Source organism: Stegastes partitus, unplaced genomic scaffold (genome assembly GCF_000690725.1).
Source record: "Stegastes partitus isolate 25-593 unplaced genomic scaffold, Stegastes_partitus-1.0.2 Scaffold51, whole genome shotgun sequence".
Classification (NCBI taxonomy): domain Eukaryota; kingdom Metazoa; phylum Chordata; class Actinopteri; family Pomacentridae; genus Stegastes; species Stegastes partitus.
In genome coordinates, this window is record NW_007577782.1 from 984,256 (window position 1) to 1,006,279 (window position 22,024).

Here is a 22,024-nt window from a genome sequence, read left to right on the forward strand (position 1 = left end):
TTTTTTCACTACAGCATAAGCAAGATTAACAACAACGACCATGTGGAATACTAAGACAGATGTAGTTTTCAGGTGTGTGAGCTAACAGATAGAAACACCTTTTTTACTGTAACAGCTGCCCAACAACAAGCACCACGGGTTTCCAAAAAATTAAAAACTGAGAATGAATTAATTTGTGGATGCTAAAAATGTAAAATCAGTTAGAGAGGCGAGAAAGATAAAGAAAGAGAGCAGGAGGAGACAGAGGAGGAGGAGGAGGAGGAGGAGGAGGGGAGATGTCAGCAGCGATACATCTTTCATCTCTAACGAGGTCTGAAAGCTACAAAAACACAGACATTGACAACAGAACCCTGAAAACAGCACTCTCCTCCTTTCATTTTATCTTTTCACTTGGCCCGCCTGCATGATGCGTTTCAGTCTCACATCTGTAAGCCCACGTTTTGTAGCTTACACTTCAGTCTTCTCACACCTGCTGTTCTTCCAAACACAGCTCCACAAGTAGCTACATCTTACTCTACTTGAAAATCTTTATTTAGCTAAGCAGGGCTGCAGCTCTCCTGATCATCTACTGTGTGGCCCTTATATATGTATACAAAAAAAAAAAGAGAGAAGCCAAGGAAAAGATGTGCAGAGAAATTGCAACAAAAAAAAAAGTAAATCGTCCCATTACTAGAATAATTGTGTTAATCACAATCACACAATTAATAATTTTAGTTGTTTTTTTTTTTTTTTTGGAGGGGGGAAAGTCAAACAATTGTGGAGCAAAAATATTGTCAATATTTGAACTGCAAACGACAAGCTTTGATTAAACTATTAAACAGATGTAGTCGTTTGATTTGGGAAAAGGTCACATGCAGGATGGGACGATGGATCTGTGTGTGTGTGTGTGTGTGTGTGTGTGTGTGTGTGTTGCAGAGGGCGGGGGGAGCTGCTGTAGTAGGCAGATGCTGAGGAGAGAGAAGCAGGACAGAAAAAAAACAACAAGTGAGTGAACTGTTGCTCTGCAAATAAAGTCGCTGTGCACCGGGATTTTTTTTTTTATTATTGCAAAAAAAAAAAAAGCGAAAGTCTGCAAAAGTAACTCGTCAGAATATGTGATTTTGTTTTTGGGAAGAAGCGAGTCTAAATTGTGTTATCGTCACTCTTCTTTTTTGTTGTAATTTTTTCTTCCCTCTCCGTGTCTGCCTCGGACCGCCCGGAGCCTTTCGGACGCTGCGCTCCGGACCACCGGGGCTCCTGGATGAGACGCTGTAAGTTTGAAACGAGCCTGTTATTATGAGTGTTTGCGAGCCGAGCTGACTTTGGACCGAAGCGCAACTTCAGCCGGTCTGTGGAGGATTTCAATCCGGTCCTGGAGCAGCTTCTTCTTTTTTTTTTTTTTTTTTTTCGTCATTCCTTTTCCTGCGGCGTTTCCACCTGAACCCGCAGCATGAAAAGACGCTGAACACCGGAGAGACAAGAGTGAAAGAAGGGGGAAATATTGGTAAGCTCATCTATTTGCATGACTTTGCCAAAAGTTTTTTTTTTTTAGAAATCGTTATTTCAGATTTTTTTTAAATTAAAGCAATTAAAACAGAATTGGATTTATTAGAAATACTTCATCATGATTCAAGTATTTTAGCTGTTAAAAACTTGCAGCTCTTATAGGCCTGTGATAATATCAACACGTACCTGTGAAAGCAGCCTGTCTATTGTATTCCTGATGCTTCCTTCGTCTTTACTTCTATGAATAATGTATAAGCTATTTAAATAGATTGGAGGCACTGCATATAAATAATATGAATAATCCATCTGTTGCCTGTTGCGTGTTTTTTCTTTGTTTAATTGATTAGTACACGTTTAAATGTCTGATTGCAAAATGAAGTTTCTAATATTCTTCTTTATTTTAAATTGAATATGTCATCTATCAAATTGATATATTGTTGTGTTGTTCTATATTATGTGTGTGTATGTTTGCTTCTAGATTGCAAGAATTTCACTGATTTGCTTTGTGTTTTCCACATTCAATGCTCTTTTTCTCAGAATTTGCCTTTTTTATGAGCTGTAATAAATCTGCAGTTTAAATGGAGATATGGATCTCTGAGATAAATCTAGTAAACAAACACGAGCAGGGAGGGAGAAAGAAAGAAAAGAGCAGACGTTTAACAGTTTCCTTGTACTTCTCTTCTCATTCCTGGACAGACAAGTAAAGCGCCCTTCCCCTGTATGTGGTGGGTGAGATGAACTCCAGTGGGAATACTGTAGACCCCACCTGACAGCTCTCTGCCTGAACAACTGAAGGATTTCTGCTGGAGCTTCCACCACCTCGGAGCTGGATTAAAATAAAAAAGCAGCTTGCTTAAAATCCAACATGTTCATTTTTTAACCAAGAAATTAGAAATATTCACAGTATACGATGTACTGTCTTTAGATAGGGTGAAAGCCGTCAGACATTGTGAACCAGAGGAAAGTGACAAATAAAAGGATACAAAACAAATGTACTGAACACCGAGAAATGGAAAAACCTATTTGTCATTCTCCCCTTACTTCTGATTTTCTCCTGCTCCTGTCTGAGAATTTCCCAGTCCTTCAGTAGTCCCAAATTTTATTCCTCTGTCCCTACAAAATCACTATTTTTCCTCCTCCATCTTCTCGATTCAGTAGTTACTTTCTACCCAGAGTTCAGCCTGGCCGGCACAACCATTCCAGCTAAAGGGGAGGAGGACTTCCTCACGCTGGCCGCCTCACGGCTCAGCCGCAAGAAACGCGTCATCGGGGCTGGAGTTGGCGTGGCCATGGTCCTGGTCCTGCTGGTGGCCATTCCCCTATTGGTCCACACCACGAAGGGGGGAGGGTCGGGGGGAGGGGGCACGCATTATGAGATGCTTGGGAGCTGCAAGATGGTGTGTGACACTTTCACCCCCCCACAGGGAGAGCTGACAGCCGTCTCCCCTCAACCCCCAGACTTCCCCAACCGCAGGGGCAAACAGGGCTTCAGAGGGAGCCCCGGACTTCCTGGTCCTCCAGGTCCTAAGGGGCCCCCCGGAGAGCCTGGTAAGCCCGGCCCACCTGGTCCACCGGGGCCTGGACCCGGCGGTTATGGCCCTTCCTTCTACAGTCCTAAAATTGCCTTCTACGCCGGCCTCCGGAAACAACACGAAGGGAGTGAAATACTGAAGTTTGATGACGTGGTCACCAACGTGGGGAACTACTACGAGCCGAGTACTGGCAAGTTCACCTGCCCTCTGCCTGGCATCTACTACTTCACCTACCACGTCCTGATGAGAGGCGGTGATGGGACGAGCATGTGGGCCGACCTGAAGAAGAACGGGCAGGTGAGTGTGGGTGACGTGTTGACATTGTTTATCTAAACTTGGATGAACTACATTTTGACACAAACCCTCCATCTGCAAAACAAACCAACTAAAAACATCAGTGAAAATCTTCTGTACAGTCATGTGCAGAGTTTGATACAGTATCACCAATGCAAGGAAGTACAACATAACATGAGCTATTCAAACTATTAAATAGCAAAATACATCATTTTTACACACCCTAAAGAGTGACACTTTAAACTGTTTTCTTTCCCTGTTGGCTCAGCAACATGATTTCCTTTCTAAAAACCATCACAAAACAGCTGCAGAGATAAAACATCACTATGATTTTGTTACAGTGAGGCACTAATAAGTATAAGCTAATGAAAAAGTGGGATTTTGGATGAAATACTGATTTCATTAACGTCAGAATCATTGTTGTCATATAGTTAAAATAACAACTGCAGAGCTGCAAAGCTATTGTAGGGCTATTGAAGCAGAACGGATTGTTCCGTACAGGTGTTGACTGCCATGGTCAAAACATAATTTCTAACAATAAAGCATTGAGAACATCACAGTGAAGTTTTAGACAAAGAAGTCTAAAGCAAGGAGATTTCACATAGTTAAAAAAAAACAACAAATCAAAATTCAGTTTTATTTGGAGGAAAATTAAAGCAGAATGCTGAAAAGTAGTAACGCTCTGTTAAAAAACACTATTTCATCTGAAAACATCCCAAAAGTCAATGATTTACTATGGAGGACAAAGAGGAAGAAACGAAGACAGGATGAAAGTAGGAACAGAGGTGGGTAAAGAACTGCTTTACATGGAAAATAATTATTTGTATACAGCTTGCAAACAGAGAGAGAGTGACAGCCAAGCGATCAACAGGATAACAACCCTCCACGTCTCGGTGGAACAAAGCCAAAATGCAACAGCTGGCTACTGTCCTCTGAGGAACTCTGACTTTAACACTAATAAATAAACAAGTACAAATGCCTGGAAAAAGCCTTGAATGCTTCCATCTGGAGAACCGTGACAAGCTTGAAGTACTAAGCCCTCACTCTGTTGAGGAGCTCTGATTCTGACATGTGTGCTGCAGAACAGAAGAGTGATGTCCTGGGGATTACCAGAAAAGAAGGAAAAAACACGCCTTGCGTTGTTACAAGGCTTTGATGGTACCACAGTTTCCTCTACACATAATTTACACGGTACATGAACTGACAGCAATATGCTTCTGCAGACCCTCGCCGTGCTGGGCTGCTGTTCACTGATTTGCTTTAGTGAATCTACATCTTAAAAGATTTTAAATAAGTGGGCTGGTAAGAAATTGTCAGAGGTTAGTTTTCATTGAACAGTTGACACTGTAGAGCAGGACAGATGCAACAAAAGTATCTGCGTGTTAAGGGTCAATTCAAGCTTTCCATGAGCGCAGACCAGTGCGGCTTTTGAAAGTACAGAGCAGAAGGTGGCATTGCTACTCGTATCGAACATGGAAAACCACACAGGGATATAGCAGCTGCTTACAGATGACACAGTAGCACCATGTAACTGTTATTATTCCTCAGGTTTGCTGAGCACAGTGGACAGACAAAGCACAGAGTACCTGGAAAACCATGTACCAATCAAAGTTCCTCCATATTCCAGCAGTGACTGCTACGATTAGAACTCTTTAAATTCCAATGGATGATGGAGAATCACCTTGGAGAGTCTCTCCTCATACCAAACATTAGTTTTAGGCACTATGTGTTCTCCTGGTAGATGCGCAGTAGGTCGCAGTCTGTCCGTCCACGCGATCACAAATTTTGGGTTGCATGCAGACGTCAGCATGGACCTCAGAAATTCGAGTGGATGACAAAATTTACATCATAAATATCCTCGTGTATGCAGATGTGGAAAGCGGGAATTGGCCTCAAGAGTCTCAACACTAGTTTCAAGTTTTCCTGAAAAACTGTAATCCCTAATTCCCTGTGGTCTTTATTAGTGGCTCATGCTAATGCTACTTTTGGCAAATGGAGTGCAGCAGACCAACATAAGCATCACCACGTTCCCTCTTATTACTTGCCTGGACTTCACAGTGAGGTTCACGCAGCCCTCAGGCCAAACAGTAGGAGTCACCGGCGCAGCAACGAAGACGGCCATCAGACCCCTTTCACTTTGATGCAACAGTGCTACTGATAAACTCACCGAGACCAATGTGGTAGACCATGCCACCAAGAATCAAGCGGGCGATGCGAGATTGTATGAACTGAATGTGTGCAGTGGCACGGATACTCTGCTGTGATTGATGGTTAAGTTTAAAGTAGAGATTAAACAATCTAGTACCAACACAATCAAACCAGTGTGGTTGACTGCAAGCTCCACCACTGCAGCCCACCCATGTGTTCCCAGCTCCATCTGTTTGTTGGTTAACTGGATATCTCGAAAACCTGTTGGGGGAAAGTTTATTAAGAAAGAACGTATTCATTTCTGGTGCAGACACAGGGTTTGCTTTTTTTTAGCACAGCAAGATTACAAAAAGTTCTTTTAATTTCAACATCCCATATCCGCTGATTGTCCATTGCAGTGTGTATTTTGTGCAGATCTGGACCAGGATGCAGATCACAAATTGGTGCTTCAACACTAATGATCCTCTTCATTATTGATCATTCTGCTGGTTAGTTTCTCGATAAACTGAATATTTTAATCTGTGAAAGATTGATAATGTATGAATCTATGTCTTCCAACTGATTGTTTTTTTCTGACTAACAGTCCAAATACCTGAAGGCATTAAATTCACGATGATACGATCTCGAAAAAAAAAGCAGTAAATCTTCATATTTGATGAGATGGAAACAGCAATGTTTGGCATGTTGGCTTGAACAATGACTTAAATGATAAATTAGTTTCTAAAATACATTTGGAATGCATACTTCAACCAAGGCTATGAAATCCACCAACTTAATAATAAAAACGTATAATTTGCTGCCTGGATCTGCAAGTAAGAGTACAGTATTACAAAGATGAGCCAGATTTTTAAATTAACAATCATGAGGTAACTGGGAAAATCAATCAAAATGTCCTTTTGCAATATGCTGTTAAATCAGGCTTAAAAAAAAAAAAAGAGAAAAAGGCCATGGTCTCACTTTGTGACTTTTCTTGTTTGTTTGTTTAACTGGAATCTGTAGTTTTAGAATAAATTTACTGACGCACAGTAATGAAATATATTATCAGTGTTTTTAAAATTCTATTTTTGTTTTATAGGCCTTTACATCCAGCCGTCATTGTTTAGTAGCTTTTGTTAGCTTTTATTTGACCGATCAAGTCCATAAAGATATTTATTCCCCAATTTATCGATTTGACAGGACGTGTATAAGGTGCAGGATAAAGAGGACAGACAGTTAAATGCCAGATATAATTGGGGGGACTTGGTTTGTTGCGTGCTTTCACAGACATTGTCATTCCTGTCTTCTCCTGCTGTTAAATCTTTCATAGCCTTTAGATGAGATCTTCTCCCCTTCACCTGTGCCCCTCCTTTACACACACACACACACACACACACCCACACACACACACACACGCACACACACTTTACACTTTTCCACGTCCACACTGGCTATTGACTCCTTCCCCATTAATTATCTTTTCCATCAACTAAATTATTTAACCCAATTCAACGCTGATCTTGCCCTCACAGTTTCATTGCACCTGCTGCTTTTTCAGTGAATAGACAAGTGCAGGGAAGCTGCCAGGTCAATGAGAAAACTTTAATACAGAAATTGTCAATTGAGAAGCTGGTAAAGGCGCTCACTAGCACATTAGTTCTATATTACAGTGTGGATTTGATTTCATCCACTTATAAGCAGTAGGTTTTCTAACATGGGGGGATCCAAACAGAGGACCCCTCTGCTCCCTTACCACTAACTAACACACACATTAATGTCGATGGGTTAACTAGCAGGTTGCATTTTGGTCATTTTGCTGACAAAGGAGATGGTTTCCCCCCTAAAATCGCCTACAGCTTGTATAATGACATTGTCCTACCTTGAGACAGAGATTATGAGTGGGGATATACAAAAGAGGAATACCTTGACATTTTGGGAAATACCCCGATTCACTTTCTACTAGCAGTTAGATGAGAACATTGAAAACACCCTGTCTGTTCTGGGCATTAAAATATATAGGAGGAGCTGTTGACTGTCTCATACCAGCACATGTCAACACCTTGGACATATAAAGAGTGTATGTGACCACCAAGTGGATTTTTACACATTACTAAATAAAAATGAATTAAAACTATGTTACGATTAGCTGACACACACCTAATATTTACACCCAGTAGCTGCCATGTGTAATCGCATTATTATAGTGTATGGTCAACGGTTTTGACATTTTTTAAGTGCTCTTCAAAAGTGATGCAAAACTTTAAGATTTTCAATTAGACTTCACAACGATAAGACAACATACCTCAAATAATGAAGTTAATAAAATTTAATTTGATTTAAAAAAAAATGTTTAGATACTCCTAATGCTACAGACATACATTGTAAAATTGTCAAAGTGTAGGTTGTGATAACATGACGAAGTGCTGTGTCCCAGTTTTGTGCATAATGCATTGAATAGTACATGCTATTAAGGGCAGCTTTAGTATGTACTTTTAAAAACAGGATGGGGTTTGGGACACAGTTATAGTTGAAAGCTCCTGATTGAATAGGATAAATGTTTCCTAGCAATTTACACATCACTGTTTTTATTATGATTGTGTAAGCCCATTTAGTAAATCGGTAGTTTGAACAGTAGTTACTAGGAACATAGAAAAGGACGAAATCACTATGGGAACATGACTGGGTTGGAGCATTGTGTATATTTAATTAATTTTAGCTTTTATTATATTGATTTTTTTCCCTGTATTTATTCTGTTTTAATTGGAAGACTAAAAACAAAAAGGATTTTTTTTAAACAATAAAAAAGCTATGCTAATTGGCAGCTGGTCTCAGTTTCATGTTCACGCTACGGATAAATTCACATAGACAGAAAATCAGCATATTTTTCTAAAATCGCAAACTATTCCTTTATAGCTCGCTACGTCTGTCCCCAGCGTGTTTCACAACAGGGGTAGATGTGCGTGCACATGCGTGTACAGGTCTACAACAATTGTCAGAGTGATATGCACAGTGCTGATCAATGTCTTGTCAAAGGGAGCTGAGAATAAGACACATCCTGGGGAGAGATCACTGCAGAGACAGGCAGGGCGCAGACAAGTGGGCTGACAGAGGGAGAGAGAGAGATGGATGGATATTCACAGGAGAATGGACAGAGTTTCTCCAATCACAAGAGGTGTTGAGGATTACAGAGAAAGCAATTTAGTTAGACACTTCTAAAAAAAATAAATAGATAAAAAATCAGCCATGTCAAACTCTCATGTCGCTACCTGATAATCGGAAACACTGGCTAATGAAATGTGCAGCAGATGTACAAGTTTACACCGCGTTTGCAGAAATTAAGCCCCCCGTAGAAGGAATCTTTTTCCATCGCTGCGTCCCATAACTCATCAAAAGATTGGTGTTGAGGTAGATGACCTTTTCAATGGATATATAATTCACCACCAATATGTACTTTGCCCTTTACAGTGATGAGCATGGAGTGGGAGTATGAATATTTATAGCTGGTCCAATATAGGTGAATTTGACTTGGTCAGTTGGTCAGTATGGAGCTTTGATTACACATGTGTGATGGCATCTCAGCATCAGACACCTTGTTACGGCAGTGGCATTACTTTAACCTACTGGAGCAGAAGACTGGTGGACAAACTGGGCCTTTATAAAGTCTAGCAAAATGCTCCGACATGTGGCCCAGTCTTGAGAATATGAGGTGCAAAGATTGGAAAAGAAATGAATTCAAATTAGATAATTAATCTTTGGATTAAAGGCTCATTAAAGCTGTAAAGGCTACAGAAATAGTGTTGATTTTTTATAAAGGTGCAGAACACTGATTCTCTTGAGTGTATTGGTAAATGTTTTATTTAATATGCATTCATTTTGGCAAAGCTTATAAAAGAGGGTTTGGATCAAGATTTTTTGGCCCTCAAGCATTAAGCAGCAAAGATTGTGCAAACTACTAGTGTCCTTTGTGATAACCGTAAACATCTCTCAAACATAATGCAAGATCTAAACATGTACACAGAATAACAAATGAGTCTATATGTTAATTAGATAATTAAATGTACCACTTAAAAGTTGTGGTGATGACAAGTTTAGACTCAATTAGAAGAAGGAGCGGTTTGCCTCCTGGAGGTAGGTGTGATACGGCTGCTGTGAGAGGTGGAAGCTGCTAATTACAGTAAATCCGACAAGGTGTCAGTATGGCCCTCATGCAGCACTTCATTAGACAGTTTTACATTTATTTTATTTTGCCACACTTGGAGCTGCTTTTATTCCCAGCAGTTGTGCATGTCTTGACAGAATAATTCATAAACTAATTTTCTGTGTGTTGCATTGCTTCAGTGTCACAATGGCAGAACGGTATAATGGGGAACATTTTGTGATAAAGGATAAAAGTCGATCCTTTCACACAGCAGAGCAAACAAAAAGAATCCTCTCATATACCCTGCAGCTTTGCTTGTTTTTTTTTTTTTTTTTTTTCTTCCTTCTTGTCTCTTCTCCGAGACCACACACATTTATACGCATGTTCATGCACACAACCATTATTTGACGATGTGTTTCCGTTATAATGGCTGAGGCCATTATATTCTGAAGACTAAAAGGGCTCGGCTGGTCGTTACTGCGTTTTGCCATGCCTTTGTTGTGCCTTCCTTTTGCCTCCCCATTACATCATTATTCCTTCTCATCAAGGAAACAGTATTTTGTCTCTTTCATCAACAGCAGTGTGCCCCCATGTTTGATAGAGGTACGTTCACACCTAACATGAGCAATTGTAAATAATCTCTGGGTTATTAACATTTTTAGCAGAGTGCAGAAGGTATAGCAGAATGAGCGGGACATTAACTTCTGACCTGTGACAGTTTTTATACGATGAATGAGTAACTTTTACTCATTTCTGGTTATGTATGGCTGTTTTCTCCATTTGCCGTGTGTGTGTCAGCACATGATTTGTGTGTACTGGTGCGCGTGTGCAAACCTTTGTTCATACGTTACAGGAAACAATGTGTTTTAAAGGAATTTCTCTTCAGAGGTGTTGCTCTGCTGAAGCTGAAGCTCTGCAGGTAAGCCATCCAGAGAACCCATTTATATCCAATTAAGCCATCTCCTCTACCCTCAAAGGTTTCAGTCTACAGCCAATTAGAGACTTTTTAATCAACATCTTGACACCTTGGGTCTTGAGTGTCATGGAAAAATATTAGCATTTAGTATGCCAATTAGTGTGTGAGTCTGCAGTGCAGGAGAAGGGTTACATGTCAACCTGCCTAATAGAAACAGGATACCTCAGGCTGGTACACGCGGATGGAGGCAGTGAGAACACTGCAGCTTTTACAAAAAAAAGGCCATTTCAATTGCCCTTCTCCGCTCTCCCAGTTCACCCTCAGAGGTCCCTCAGGTAAGTTTAAGAGACCCTGTCTCAATCGCCCGCTCCGCTCGGAGAGGTCTGTACATCACAGTGAATGAATCCTGTCAGTTTTATTACCAGAGGATCAAGGCACCACTGCGAAACAAAACAAAACTGAAAAAATAACACACTACATGGACAGCCCACCTCCCCAACCTCATTTATACCCCTCTCCTCCTCTGAAACAGGCATGCTTGATCAGTTTGTTATCCAACAGGCTCCCTCTCCATCACTCAAGGCCTCTCTCAACTTTGGCTTCCTTTACTCGAATCCTGTGCTTAGACTGCTAAAGTGCATGCAGCTGCTCGCGAGTCTGTGTGACCTAATCCAAATTTCTGCTTTCACACCCACCTTTTCACTATGTATGCTTCTTTTCTCCTTACCCCGGCCCTCGTTTCATCAGTTCCCTCAAAGACAAAACCCAGACAATTTATGAACACCCATGCATAAAAGTAGTGAATAGCTTATGGCTAAATAAATTTGAAATACAGTATGTCAGCCCTTAAATATGTCTCACAAATCAGTGGCACATGGCTGAAAATGTAAATTTTATTGAGCATTCAGCACTGTCCGTGAATTATTTCTAAGCTGTCAATTTCCTCTCTCTGTCTCTCTCTTCCCACCACCTCTCTGTGTCTCTCTTCCCCATTTAATGCTGGACCCCTAATGAAAAGTGTAGGCAGTGTAATCTTCTCTATTGTCCCCTGGGTCTCCCTTCTTCCCAACAGCAGCAGATCAAGTCAGAACAGTGTTGGGCCAACAGACAGAAATTCACTCCCTTGTCGCTATCAATCTCCGCTGCTGTTGACAATAATCCTGATTTGCCTTTCCCTCTTGTTTTCACTCCCAAAGCCCCAGTGCCTCCTGCCCACTTTAAGAAAACAAGGTTTCACGCTGATTGTTGCTGACAGCTGAACCTGCAGACTCATCTGTGCTGGTTTCAGTGTTACAACACTCCTCAGTATGATCATCGTCGGCCTGGTCCAAAAAATTAGAATACGTTATACACTGGTAGAATTCAGAAGAGTTTTGAGATCCTTACTACAACAATACAAAACCACTCGGCTGCAGTCAACCCTGCTGAGTATGCAAGAGTTTACACACAATAGTGCAAGTTAAGCAAAATGATGAAATCGCTTATGAACGTGTGTCACATCTTCATAGCAACACTAGATCTGCTTCTGATGTGATACAGATACAAATTCCAGTAGCAAAGTTAAAGCAGCTGTCTGAACAGCTAAGAAAATAAATGATTTCACGACACCAAGTGGTTTAATTAATGCTTGGGACACAGTTGGCAGAATCATACACAAGTTTAAAATTAATGGTGCAACAGCAAAAAGTCCTGGGTGTGAAAGAAAGATATTTAAGTGCTAAGAAAAACACTGAAAACGTATTACTATCAAATACTTGCGTGATGCTTAAAAACAGTCAGATTGAACTGCTGTGAGTCTGTTTTATGGAACTTTGAGACTGAACTGCAGCTGTTGGGACACATGGATACGTCCATATGGCAAGATGGAGTAGAATATATGGTACATGGAGGCAGGTTCGTCTTATTGTAGGGGTGTTTTGCTCGTCAAGTCATATAACTAGCACATTAAAAAAACTACAATGTTGAACCAACATGCTGTAGAATTATAACAGCAAATCATAACACGTGAATGAAAGATAAATGTGGATTAAAAGACTGCAAAATAATAATAATAATAATAATAATAACAATAATAATAATAAAAAGATACAACACAATAAGGGATAAACTCAGGATGTGAAGCTACTTAAAGTGAATGCAAAAGAGAGGAGGTGGGTCTTTAGTAGCAATTAAAAAGTTCTTAAAGTCTAAAAAGTTCTCATGTGGAAATGTAAACTGTTCCAGAGATCAACAGCAGCCCATATGAAATCTCAATCGTGTCTATTTTTGTGTGTAGAGCTCAAAACACCCAAGAGAATCTGGTTGTTCGACCTAAATGCTCCATGACAATGCAAGGGTTCTACTAAATACCCATTAAAATGCTAAAAACAAACAAATCTCAAAATCAGTCCTGAAAAGGACAGAAGATCAGTGGTAGAAGTCCAATACTGGTGCGATGTGACCACGCTTTCTTTTACCTGTTAAAAGATGAGCCGCTGCATTTTGTAGCAGCTGCACACGTTGAGGAGATGGCTGCTCATTTATGCACGAACAGAGAATAGCAATATTTTAACCGCATGGCAATAAAGACAATTTTCTGTCTTCAGGACACATATAGATCTTCACCTTGGGTAAAAGTCTTAAGAGAAAATTGTTGTTGCAGGAACTGGTGAACTGGTGACTGGCATCTTAGATTTTTATTAAAAAGACTATTTTGAAGAAGACTGTGATGGACTGTTGACCTGTTTCAGCTGGGAGAGACTCCAGACCTCCATAACCCTCAACAGGATGGAGCTGGTATAGCTGATTGATGGATAGATGGATGTAGAACGTGAGGTACTCATCCTGGTAATAACTGAACTTTCTGGAAAGTCAAAGATCCTAAACATATGTCCAAGTGTTTCGTTCAGGAGAGATTCTGTGAAAGTTCTGGAGTGACCATCTCAGTCTTTGGATTTGAATACCGTTAAAAAATCTTTGGTTTGATTTAAAGAAAACCGTGGCAACAAAGAAACTGAAGAATATTAGTGAGAAGAAGGAGTGGGATCAGAAATTTCGAGACATTGTGAGAACATTTGTTTTCGGTCCTAAGTGTCTCAATATTCACCGTGGGGTTGAAGTATTTTGCTTGTGGGCCATTTAGAGAAAACTGTGTATCTTTCCTGACACGCAAGTGTACTTCATGTACTTCAAAATTGTACTTTTTGTTCAATTTTACAATACTCAAACAATATAGATTTAACGTTCATATTTCAGTAGCCATTTGTCTTATGTCAAACGCAAATTAGTTACAATTAGTTTAACCCTCCTATTACCTTCAAATTTACTAGCATCTTTTATCCTTGTGTTCAATTTGACCCCAGCAATTTAAACCTCCAGAAAATATCATAATTAAAATTGTTACCCGAGGTAATATGTAAATAGCCCTTTAAATAAAACTGAAAAAATGATGTCATTGACTTATTTAGAGATGTTAAACATTGAATGGGGTCACATTGACCCCAAAGATAATAGAAGGGTTAACCTTGAACACTATTTCATTTCAAGTTTGTGCTGATATTTTCTCTATTTTTGTTTCACCAACTCAGACGACATTTAATTCACAATTTACGTGTATTCCAATGTGTCAATAAAATTGATGATGACTGTGAAAATATTCTAAATGTCATACACTTGTAAATATGTGCATAAAATGTAGAAAAAAATACTCTGGCTTTACTGTATATATAGGAGGAGACTGTAGTTATGAATTAATCATAAACATAGCACACTAAATGTCAGCAGCTCTCTCCACTGCCTGCGTAGAGGCTAAGTAAACTTACGTGCCTCATAAGGAAGTCAACCATAAAAAAGCCATAAATAAAATGGTGTCCTTTTGGCTGGCAAATATAATTAGCTGATGTTCGTGTTTAAAAGGCCATTTCAGTGAGGTGGTGTGAATATCACTGCTGCAACTTTTGCTGTGACCCTTAAATGTAGCCGATTCAGGTAAACAGGATGTTATTTAAGAATACTTTTAGAGAGCTTGTAATATTTTTGTCCGTGTACACGTAGAAAACTCCACTTAGACAGTGATGAGCCAAAACACTGTAATCACTTCTGTCTGTTGGTCCTTAACCTGGCCAGACTATTCTTTAGCACTGACACAGCACCGTGCAGAACGGTCTGACTGCACCTCAGTGAGTCACACTACCTCGGCTCAGATTTGCTTTGGCAGATCCTTCTAAAATCTGGTCCATCCCTCCTTGGATATACCATAGAAGGGCCCCACCAATGCTAACTGTCGGCACCTCGCAGGCCATGTTGTTTGAGAAATGCATCAACTCAGCCTTCTGGCCATAACAAGTCAAAGTTGTCAAAGTTTGTCAGGTCTTACAAACTGCTCATTTCTTCCTCATCCAAGACGTCGAAAGGAATCTAATACATCCCCGACCTTGACATGCACCGCTGTTACGAGATAATCAGCGTTGTTCACTTGATCATAATGTTTTTGGCTCATCGGTGTACTGTACTCATAGCTAGTTACAGCAGCCTGTCAGCCTCTAACTCAGCTGACAGTACTGTCAGGGGAATCCTGCCGTTCAACCATGTAGACAGATGTTGGATGTACAAGATGTCAGAATCTCTTTACTGTTATATTTTTTCTGAAACCTATTAGGTCTCCTCAGGGGAGCTGTTCAGTCCCTTCAGAGTAAAGCAGGAGAACACTATAAAGTAACAAAATGTCTTGTATGCTGCATGTGTTTTTATCTCAGGTGTTCACTTGAGATTCATAAAAACAAAGAGGAAAGAGAGCTGCTCTTATCGAGATCCATAGAGAACGCAGGCTGGTGTGTGTGTGCAGCATCTAATCCTGACCTCCTGCTAGTATTTCATGGGCCCATTTGACCACTGTAGCCTATCCTGTGCCCCCATTTATTGTGATTGTATGGAGTTATTGAGGAGTTGGACCTATTAGGCGGGGAGCTGCCACGGCTGTCTGACTACCAATTACTGTAGCCTGTAGCCATGTATAGCCTGCCCTGATGCATCTGGAGGTAAGAGAAGGGTGAGGGGGTGTTGTAAAGGGGTGGGGGCGGGGGGAGGCACGGCGGAGGAGGAGGTGGGGGTGTTGGGGGTCGGGTGAGGGGGTTCTCAGGAGACCTGCCACAGCAGCACGTCGTTAATCAATCCGATTTAGACCGGACAGGGACACACTTAGTCGTTGCTCCCGCCAACACTGCCATGGCGGGGGAGAGAAAATGTGTGCGTGACCTGCATCTTATTCCGGCGTGCGGACACAAAAAGATGGATAGATGAGTCCAGAATGAAGAGATAGGAATGGTGTGGCGAATGGGAGAGGGATGATGGAAGGGGCGTGAGGTGTGGAGGGAGAGACAACAATTAATGGAGTGATGTGAGTTGAATTAAAACAAAGGAAACGTATTGATTCATTTCTGTCGTAAGGAGGGGAATAAAAATGTTCACCTTCTCGACATGAAAGAAATGCTTGTACAGAGAAATATATTTCTCTGAATTGATGAAATGGGCGGAAAAAAAAACCCCTCATTGTTGGATAGAGGAAGAGGAGAAATGGGCAGTTTAGTCTTTTCTGATTTGTCTTTGTGATAACAAGGGATCAGGGAAGCTTGATGACTGGTGGAGATGATGGACCATATCCTTAGTCAGACCAAGACCCAGAGGAGGAGACAAGGATGGAGTTAGGGTGTCGTATTTGCATTCATTAATATGTATGCACATGTGTACTTTATTTTCCACTATTAAATGGATTGTCTGCTTGAATACGCAGTGATAGTGCAATTTATTATAAGGAGATTTGCTTACTGAGTGCGAAAACAACTCAGATTTTACTGAGAGCGGACGGAATAACAGAAACATTTAACAACATAATGAATAGATATGCACAGAAAAGCTGTTTCACAACACTGAAATGTGTTCAACTAAATCCTGGGATACTTAAAGCAGAGGATATCATGTATAGTAATTGTGTTGGCTTCTGCATGGTGGTGGAATTCATTCTGCAGAGTTTATTTAACTACATGTATGGGATAATCATCATACTGGAATATGGGGGCCATCAACGGATCGCTGTTAAGTGGTATCATATTAGTGTTAACTGCTCTGTAAACATGTGCAGTAATCATCAGATGGAACAACTTGCTCCTAAATGGCTGGTCATACCATTACACATCCAGCATCATGCGGATGACATTCTCTTCTCCAAACATAAAACTGTCCACATGAAGATAAAAGGGTGAGGAATGTTTCATCAGCTCATATTACTTTTAAAAACTGTATATGGCTCCAAGTGCTGTGGTCTTCACACATAATAGTGTGTTAGTGTTGAATGCCAGCAGTTACTGGGTGGCAGAATTAATGCCTGTTTTATGAAGATCATAATGTGTTATTGTTACTGTGTCACAGGGGTGTTGATAACAGGCTACAGGATAGTGATGCTCAACTGTCTCCGTTCTTGTATGTGTATTTTATTCACATTTACTACACAACGTACAGATTATTTTTGCCATTTGATTACCATTTTTACATTGTCTTGTATACCTCTAGATCTTGCTTCTTTTGACCCTATTCAGGACTTTTGGGGTCTTTTGGACCCCAGGCCATTTGGTTTAGGTGACAGGTATTGTTTTATTTGTTTTTGAAGATTATTTTTAAACAGAAAAAGAGAGACATTTGTCATGCATTTGGAACCAAAAATACGTCAACTTATCAGAAAATGTATTTAACAAAGTTTAAAAGTCTATAATGAACACCAACAAATATTTTGCACGTATTCTTTCTTCTACGTATGGTAACATGAAAGTCCTGAATAGGGTTAAACTCTTTAGTTTGTTCATGTTTTCTCTTGTTCGTGTTTCAATGCTAGTTAGCAGCAGCTTTTGAAGCAACTAAATGTAAAGCTTCTGCTCTTCCCTTTCATGCAAAACATTTTTGTGACTTTCAGCTCTTTTATTCTGGCTTTTTGTCTTAACAGTTTTACTACTTTTGTACCAGACAACTGTTTTCAGCAAACGCAGATGAACCGACCCCACCTACAGAGAAGAACACAGTGACTAGTTAGTAAACTTAAGCCCTTTTCAGATATATAATACATAACATCGCTGCCCTCGTTAATCTGTTAACGTGATAATATTCTATCATTCAGACTCAGGTCCTTTTTACCTTAATATTTCTCACGGCTTCATTCAAACCCCAGCAAGGAAGAGCGCCACAGTAGGTATTTGTTTGAGATTAGTCAGTAATGTTGGGTTTAAAGGGGTTCTAAAGAACAAAAAAATAAATAAACATAGATTAATAATAAGCTTAACGAAACCGTTAAAAATAGTGGATAGCTCTAAATCAACATTGAAGAAGAACATTACAACTTGTTGACCACTCTAAAATGCTAAATTTAATGGTGGTAATACTTTTCTCATGTTCCTGCTGGACTGCCATTATGTTGCAAGCAGTTCACACTTGTGCAATGTTAAGAATGTTACTTGGTCCAACCTAGTAAGACTGCAGTTGTGACTTTTATGGAAGAGTGACCAGGGTGCTCATCCATACATGAAGTCAACATATTCAGATGCCTTCAGGTCAGCGGAGAGGGGCGCACGTCTGAAAGGGGCTATAATGGAGCACAGCAGCTAAAAGGACAGATATTTTTTGAGAAAGCAAAAAACGAATTTAAAGAGGATTTGAATTTATCAGATGGACAGAAGTATGAATTTCAAGACAATGAGTGCACTATAACTGGTGGATGTTTAAATGTGCAACTATGCGCCAGGTACACCATCCGATTTAAAGGTGACTATAAGCCCTTGTTGTATTCACAGCTTGTTCAATGAGCATCTCTTGTGATTTTCCTTCATACAGACCACTCATTTCCCCTCCACCAAGCTGAGGAGAAGCTAATGACATTGATGAACACTTGCTGTAGACAAGCAGTAACAAGCACATGTCAGTCTGCATCAATGATCAGAATCTGAATGCGTGGAGGTTAATTGTGTTTCCTGTACCTGCCTGACAAATGAACTGATGTGTTCCCTGATACCACCCTTTGCGACTCCCCATCAGATTCTCTTTCTGCAACAGGTGGATCAGCTGTGAGAGCAATAACCCTCTGGAAAAACTGATAGTGCCTAAGAAAGGTTGTGCTCTCAGATGGAGGTTTGAGGCCAAAGATCACTGCACATCTCATTTATCTACCCAGTGGACAGGAAGGCATCAGCACTGATGACATTAGACCAAGATCACAGTGAAAACAGGAAGGAAAATGGCACCAGTCACAATCAGATAAAGTGAACGAACTGGTTGTGGTTGGTACACCGTGATAAGAAAAAGATAAACCTAATTAAATGATCGGCCTATTTATTTTCAATTGATTTAAAGTTAATGAAACAAACTAATTATTTCGGCCCTCTCTGTAACGTGTTGCATTAGACCCCTGGATTGCGCGACACTGGCTTTCTCTGTGTGGAACACAAATCCATATTTGTGTCATGCTTATTGGTAATTAACATTTAGGTGGCGGTGGGCAACATGTCTCCACTGCAGGTGATAATTAGAGAAGAATAGACAGGATTGTGGATTCGTAGAAACATGTAAGTGAGGCCAATGAATCGATTTCTTATGATGAAATATTGAAAACTAGCCAGTGAATATCATTCGTTTTCACTATAAGTTAATGATCGTATAAATGTATGATCACATATATGAAAGCTATTTGAACAACTGTAATAAAATATGTTTTACCTAACAGCAGAATCGAGGTACAATATATAGAAAATATCTTTTAAAAATTACAATTGTAAGTGATCAATAGTGCATTTATAATGTGTAGTGGAGAATGGATATTACATGAGCTGTTGTAATATATTACCAAAAAAATCTATGTTATTTGAGTTAGTTAAATGATTCAGTGCATTTAATAATAATCTTTCAATATGCTGATCCTCTGAACAAAAATGTTCCACTTCTGAATCAAAGTGTCAGTGTGAGCATCAGATGTTAGTTCAGTCAGACTGAGCTACAGCCATGTCAGCGGCGATTTTAAATCTGAAATTCATTCCTCCTCTTTTCAAAAATACTCATCTGTCTTGCATTTTAATAAAACATGCTCTCACTACATTTCTAAAAAAAAATCTGCTAAGCCTAAAATAACTACCATGTTTGTATCAATTTGAATTTATAAATGGAGACTTCCTGCAGCTGCTGTCCAAAGCAAAGACCTTTGTTGCGTCTGTGTTTCTCTGTCTCTAAATAAAATTCCCACAAAAGTCTATAAAAAACAAAACAACTGCAACATATTAAGAGCAACACCGATCTCAACAGCACGACATCAACTGTCTTCTTTTCCTTCTCGACTTAAATGCTTCCCACACTTTAGGATACGTTTCCTGTCTCTATCTCAGGTGAGGGCCAGTGCAATCGCTCAAGACGCAGATCAGAACTACGACTACGCCTCCAACAGCGTCATCCTGCACCTGGACGTCGGGGACGAAGTGTGCGTACAGCTGGACGGGGGCAAAGTTCACGGAGGAAACACCAACAAATACAGCACCTTCTCCGGCTTCCTCATCTACCCCGACTGACAGTACACCCTCATTCTTGCACTCTCTCTCTGTAATCAAGCAAAAAGTTTCCTCTTCTATCTTCATCTAACACACCGCCCCTCCATAACGCCGTTTGTCATTTCGCTGCCGTTCGGTACATGATAACATGACCGCGGTTGATAGAGTTTGAAGAGAATTTGTGCAAACATGAATATAGTATTATATATATTACCAGATAACATTTACTTCTGATACACACTCTTGTGTGATCATCATCCTGTGCCATGTACAGTATGTGTCAGCATGGCTAAAACACCCTGTTCACACATTTGTCTGTACGCATATTAACACGGGTGTCGACGCATTAATTGAACTTCAGTTGTTACTCTGAGACACGATTTCATCCCAAAATCGACTGAAACGATATCTGAATGTAGACTGTCAGTCGCAGGGAGAGTATTTGGCTGCAGCCGCTCGCCTTCACTGTGAGATGGATTTTCAATATGGCCCTAGACACCAAACAAGAAAAGTCATGAGTATATTGATCACAGCTGATAATACAGCCAACTTCATGATCACAATCCACGGTGTTGTACGTCCGTGTCTTCATGCCCGCGTGCGAGCGTATATATGTGTGTGTTTGCCCTTCAGTTTGTGTTGAGGTGTAAAAAGCATCACATTACTGTTGCAGTCTGACTCCTGCAGCAGGGAGGAAAGGTGTCAAGTCGTTGGTAACAGTCCTTTAACACACACAGTATATCAATACTGAGGTTTGGCTTTGAGAGTTTTCCCGAGCTCCTGACAAAGCCTCATCATATCCTGCTAACAAGCTGAGGCTCCTCCTATAGCCTCAGCTCTCCAGAGTGTGCCGTGGTACTGAAATAGCTCCACACTTTAGGAAATATGCTCATTTGCTTTCTTGCTGAGAGTTTGACGAGAAGATTGCGGCCTGCAGCGGGTTACGCGGCCAGTTTATGCAGGAAAAGAAGTAAAACATGTTGAATTCAGAAGTATTTATAGTTATTCCAAACGTCCACACTGGTAGATGGTGTTAAAAACTGGCTAACATAGAAAGTTTAAACACATCCTCCTCTCTTGGAAGCCACTCATTAGGTTGCACTCTCTAGTTTGCACAAAAAATGACAGAAATAGTTATGTAGAGAATTAAAAAAAAAAAAAAAACAGAGGCTCAAACCATCTTTCCTTACATCTGCACTGCAGGCCATGTTTAAATGTTGATTTGCAAGAAAATTGTTTCCCAAAATGTGAAACTATTTCTTTAATTTTACTGTGAATGTACACATGTGAAGATGTTTTCGAAACGCAGGTGATTGCTGTCAATGTTTTACTGCCATATGCCATACCTATAGGTTCTCTGTGCCTTATAATATCGATTTATTTTTTCTTTTTTATGCATGAGATGGTTTCCCCTGTTGAATCCAAGCTATATGAAGAAGCTGATCCACATAATACACACGGCGATCTGACAGGGATTTCCTATTACCAACACGGGCGGCGGTCCTTCAACGTGTTAATGCATACTCACTTTATGAAATGCAGACGCTAACTGCAGACAGTGACTGTGAAACTTTGTATTTAGCTGGATGTAACTCACTCCTGTAAATAAAAGCCCCCAAAACTGAGACCACCATTAATTCTATATGGTGGAAATGAACAAAAGAAGCATGATGCTGTGTAATTTAAATTCTGCATTCAAAAAAAACATAAAAATATGTTTATGTAAGAAAATTATTGCATTTAACAACCTTTTTTTTTTTTTTTTTTTAAATAATATGCTTAGACGGCTAAAATTCCTTTTAACATCTATCGTAGGTTTAGTGCCACACAAGAAGAGAGCTTCGTATTGGCCTAATAATACATTTAAAATGTGTGGCAGGGACTTTATTGTCCCACCAAGTGGCACAGATCCAGCTTTAAAGCTGGGTAGCATGACTGTACCCAGATGATATTTGGATGTGAATTATTCTGATCAACTCTTCATTCT

General features: G+C 40.1%; 1 protein-coding gene across 1 annotated transcript; it reads left to right on the plus strand.

Moving 5' to 3' along the window:
* Positions 1-2,774: 2,774 nt before the first annotated feature.
* On the plus strand, positions 2,775-20,058 carry c1ql4b (complement component 1, q subcomponent-like 4b). The gene is made up of 2 exons (XM_008307025.1): positions 2,775-3,314; positions 19,879-20,058. The coding sequence occupies exons 1-2, from the start codon at positions 2,775-2,777 to the stop codon at positions 20,056-20,058; spliced, it is 720 nt and encodes a 239-aa protein (XP_008305247.1).
* The last annotated feature ends 1,966 nt before the right edge of the window (positions 20,059-22,024 follow it).

Bases quoted from the DNA above. Each gene is read 5' to 3' on its own strand.
- c1ql4b (XM_008307025.1), top strand. From the start codon at position 2,775: ATGGTCCTGGTCCTGCTGGTGGCCATTCCCCTATTGGTCCACACCACG. The intron at 3,315-19,878 runs GTGAGTGTGGGT...TCTCTATCTCAG, and splicing joins ACCTGAAGAAGAACGGGCAG to GTGAGGGCCAGTGCAATCGC.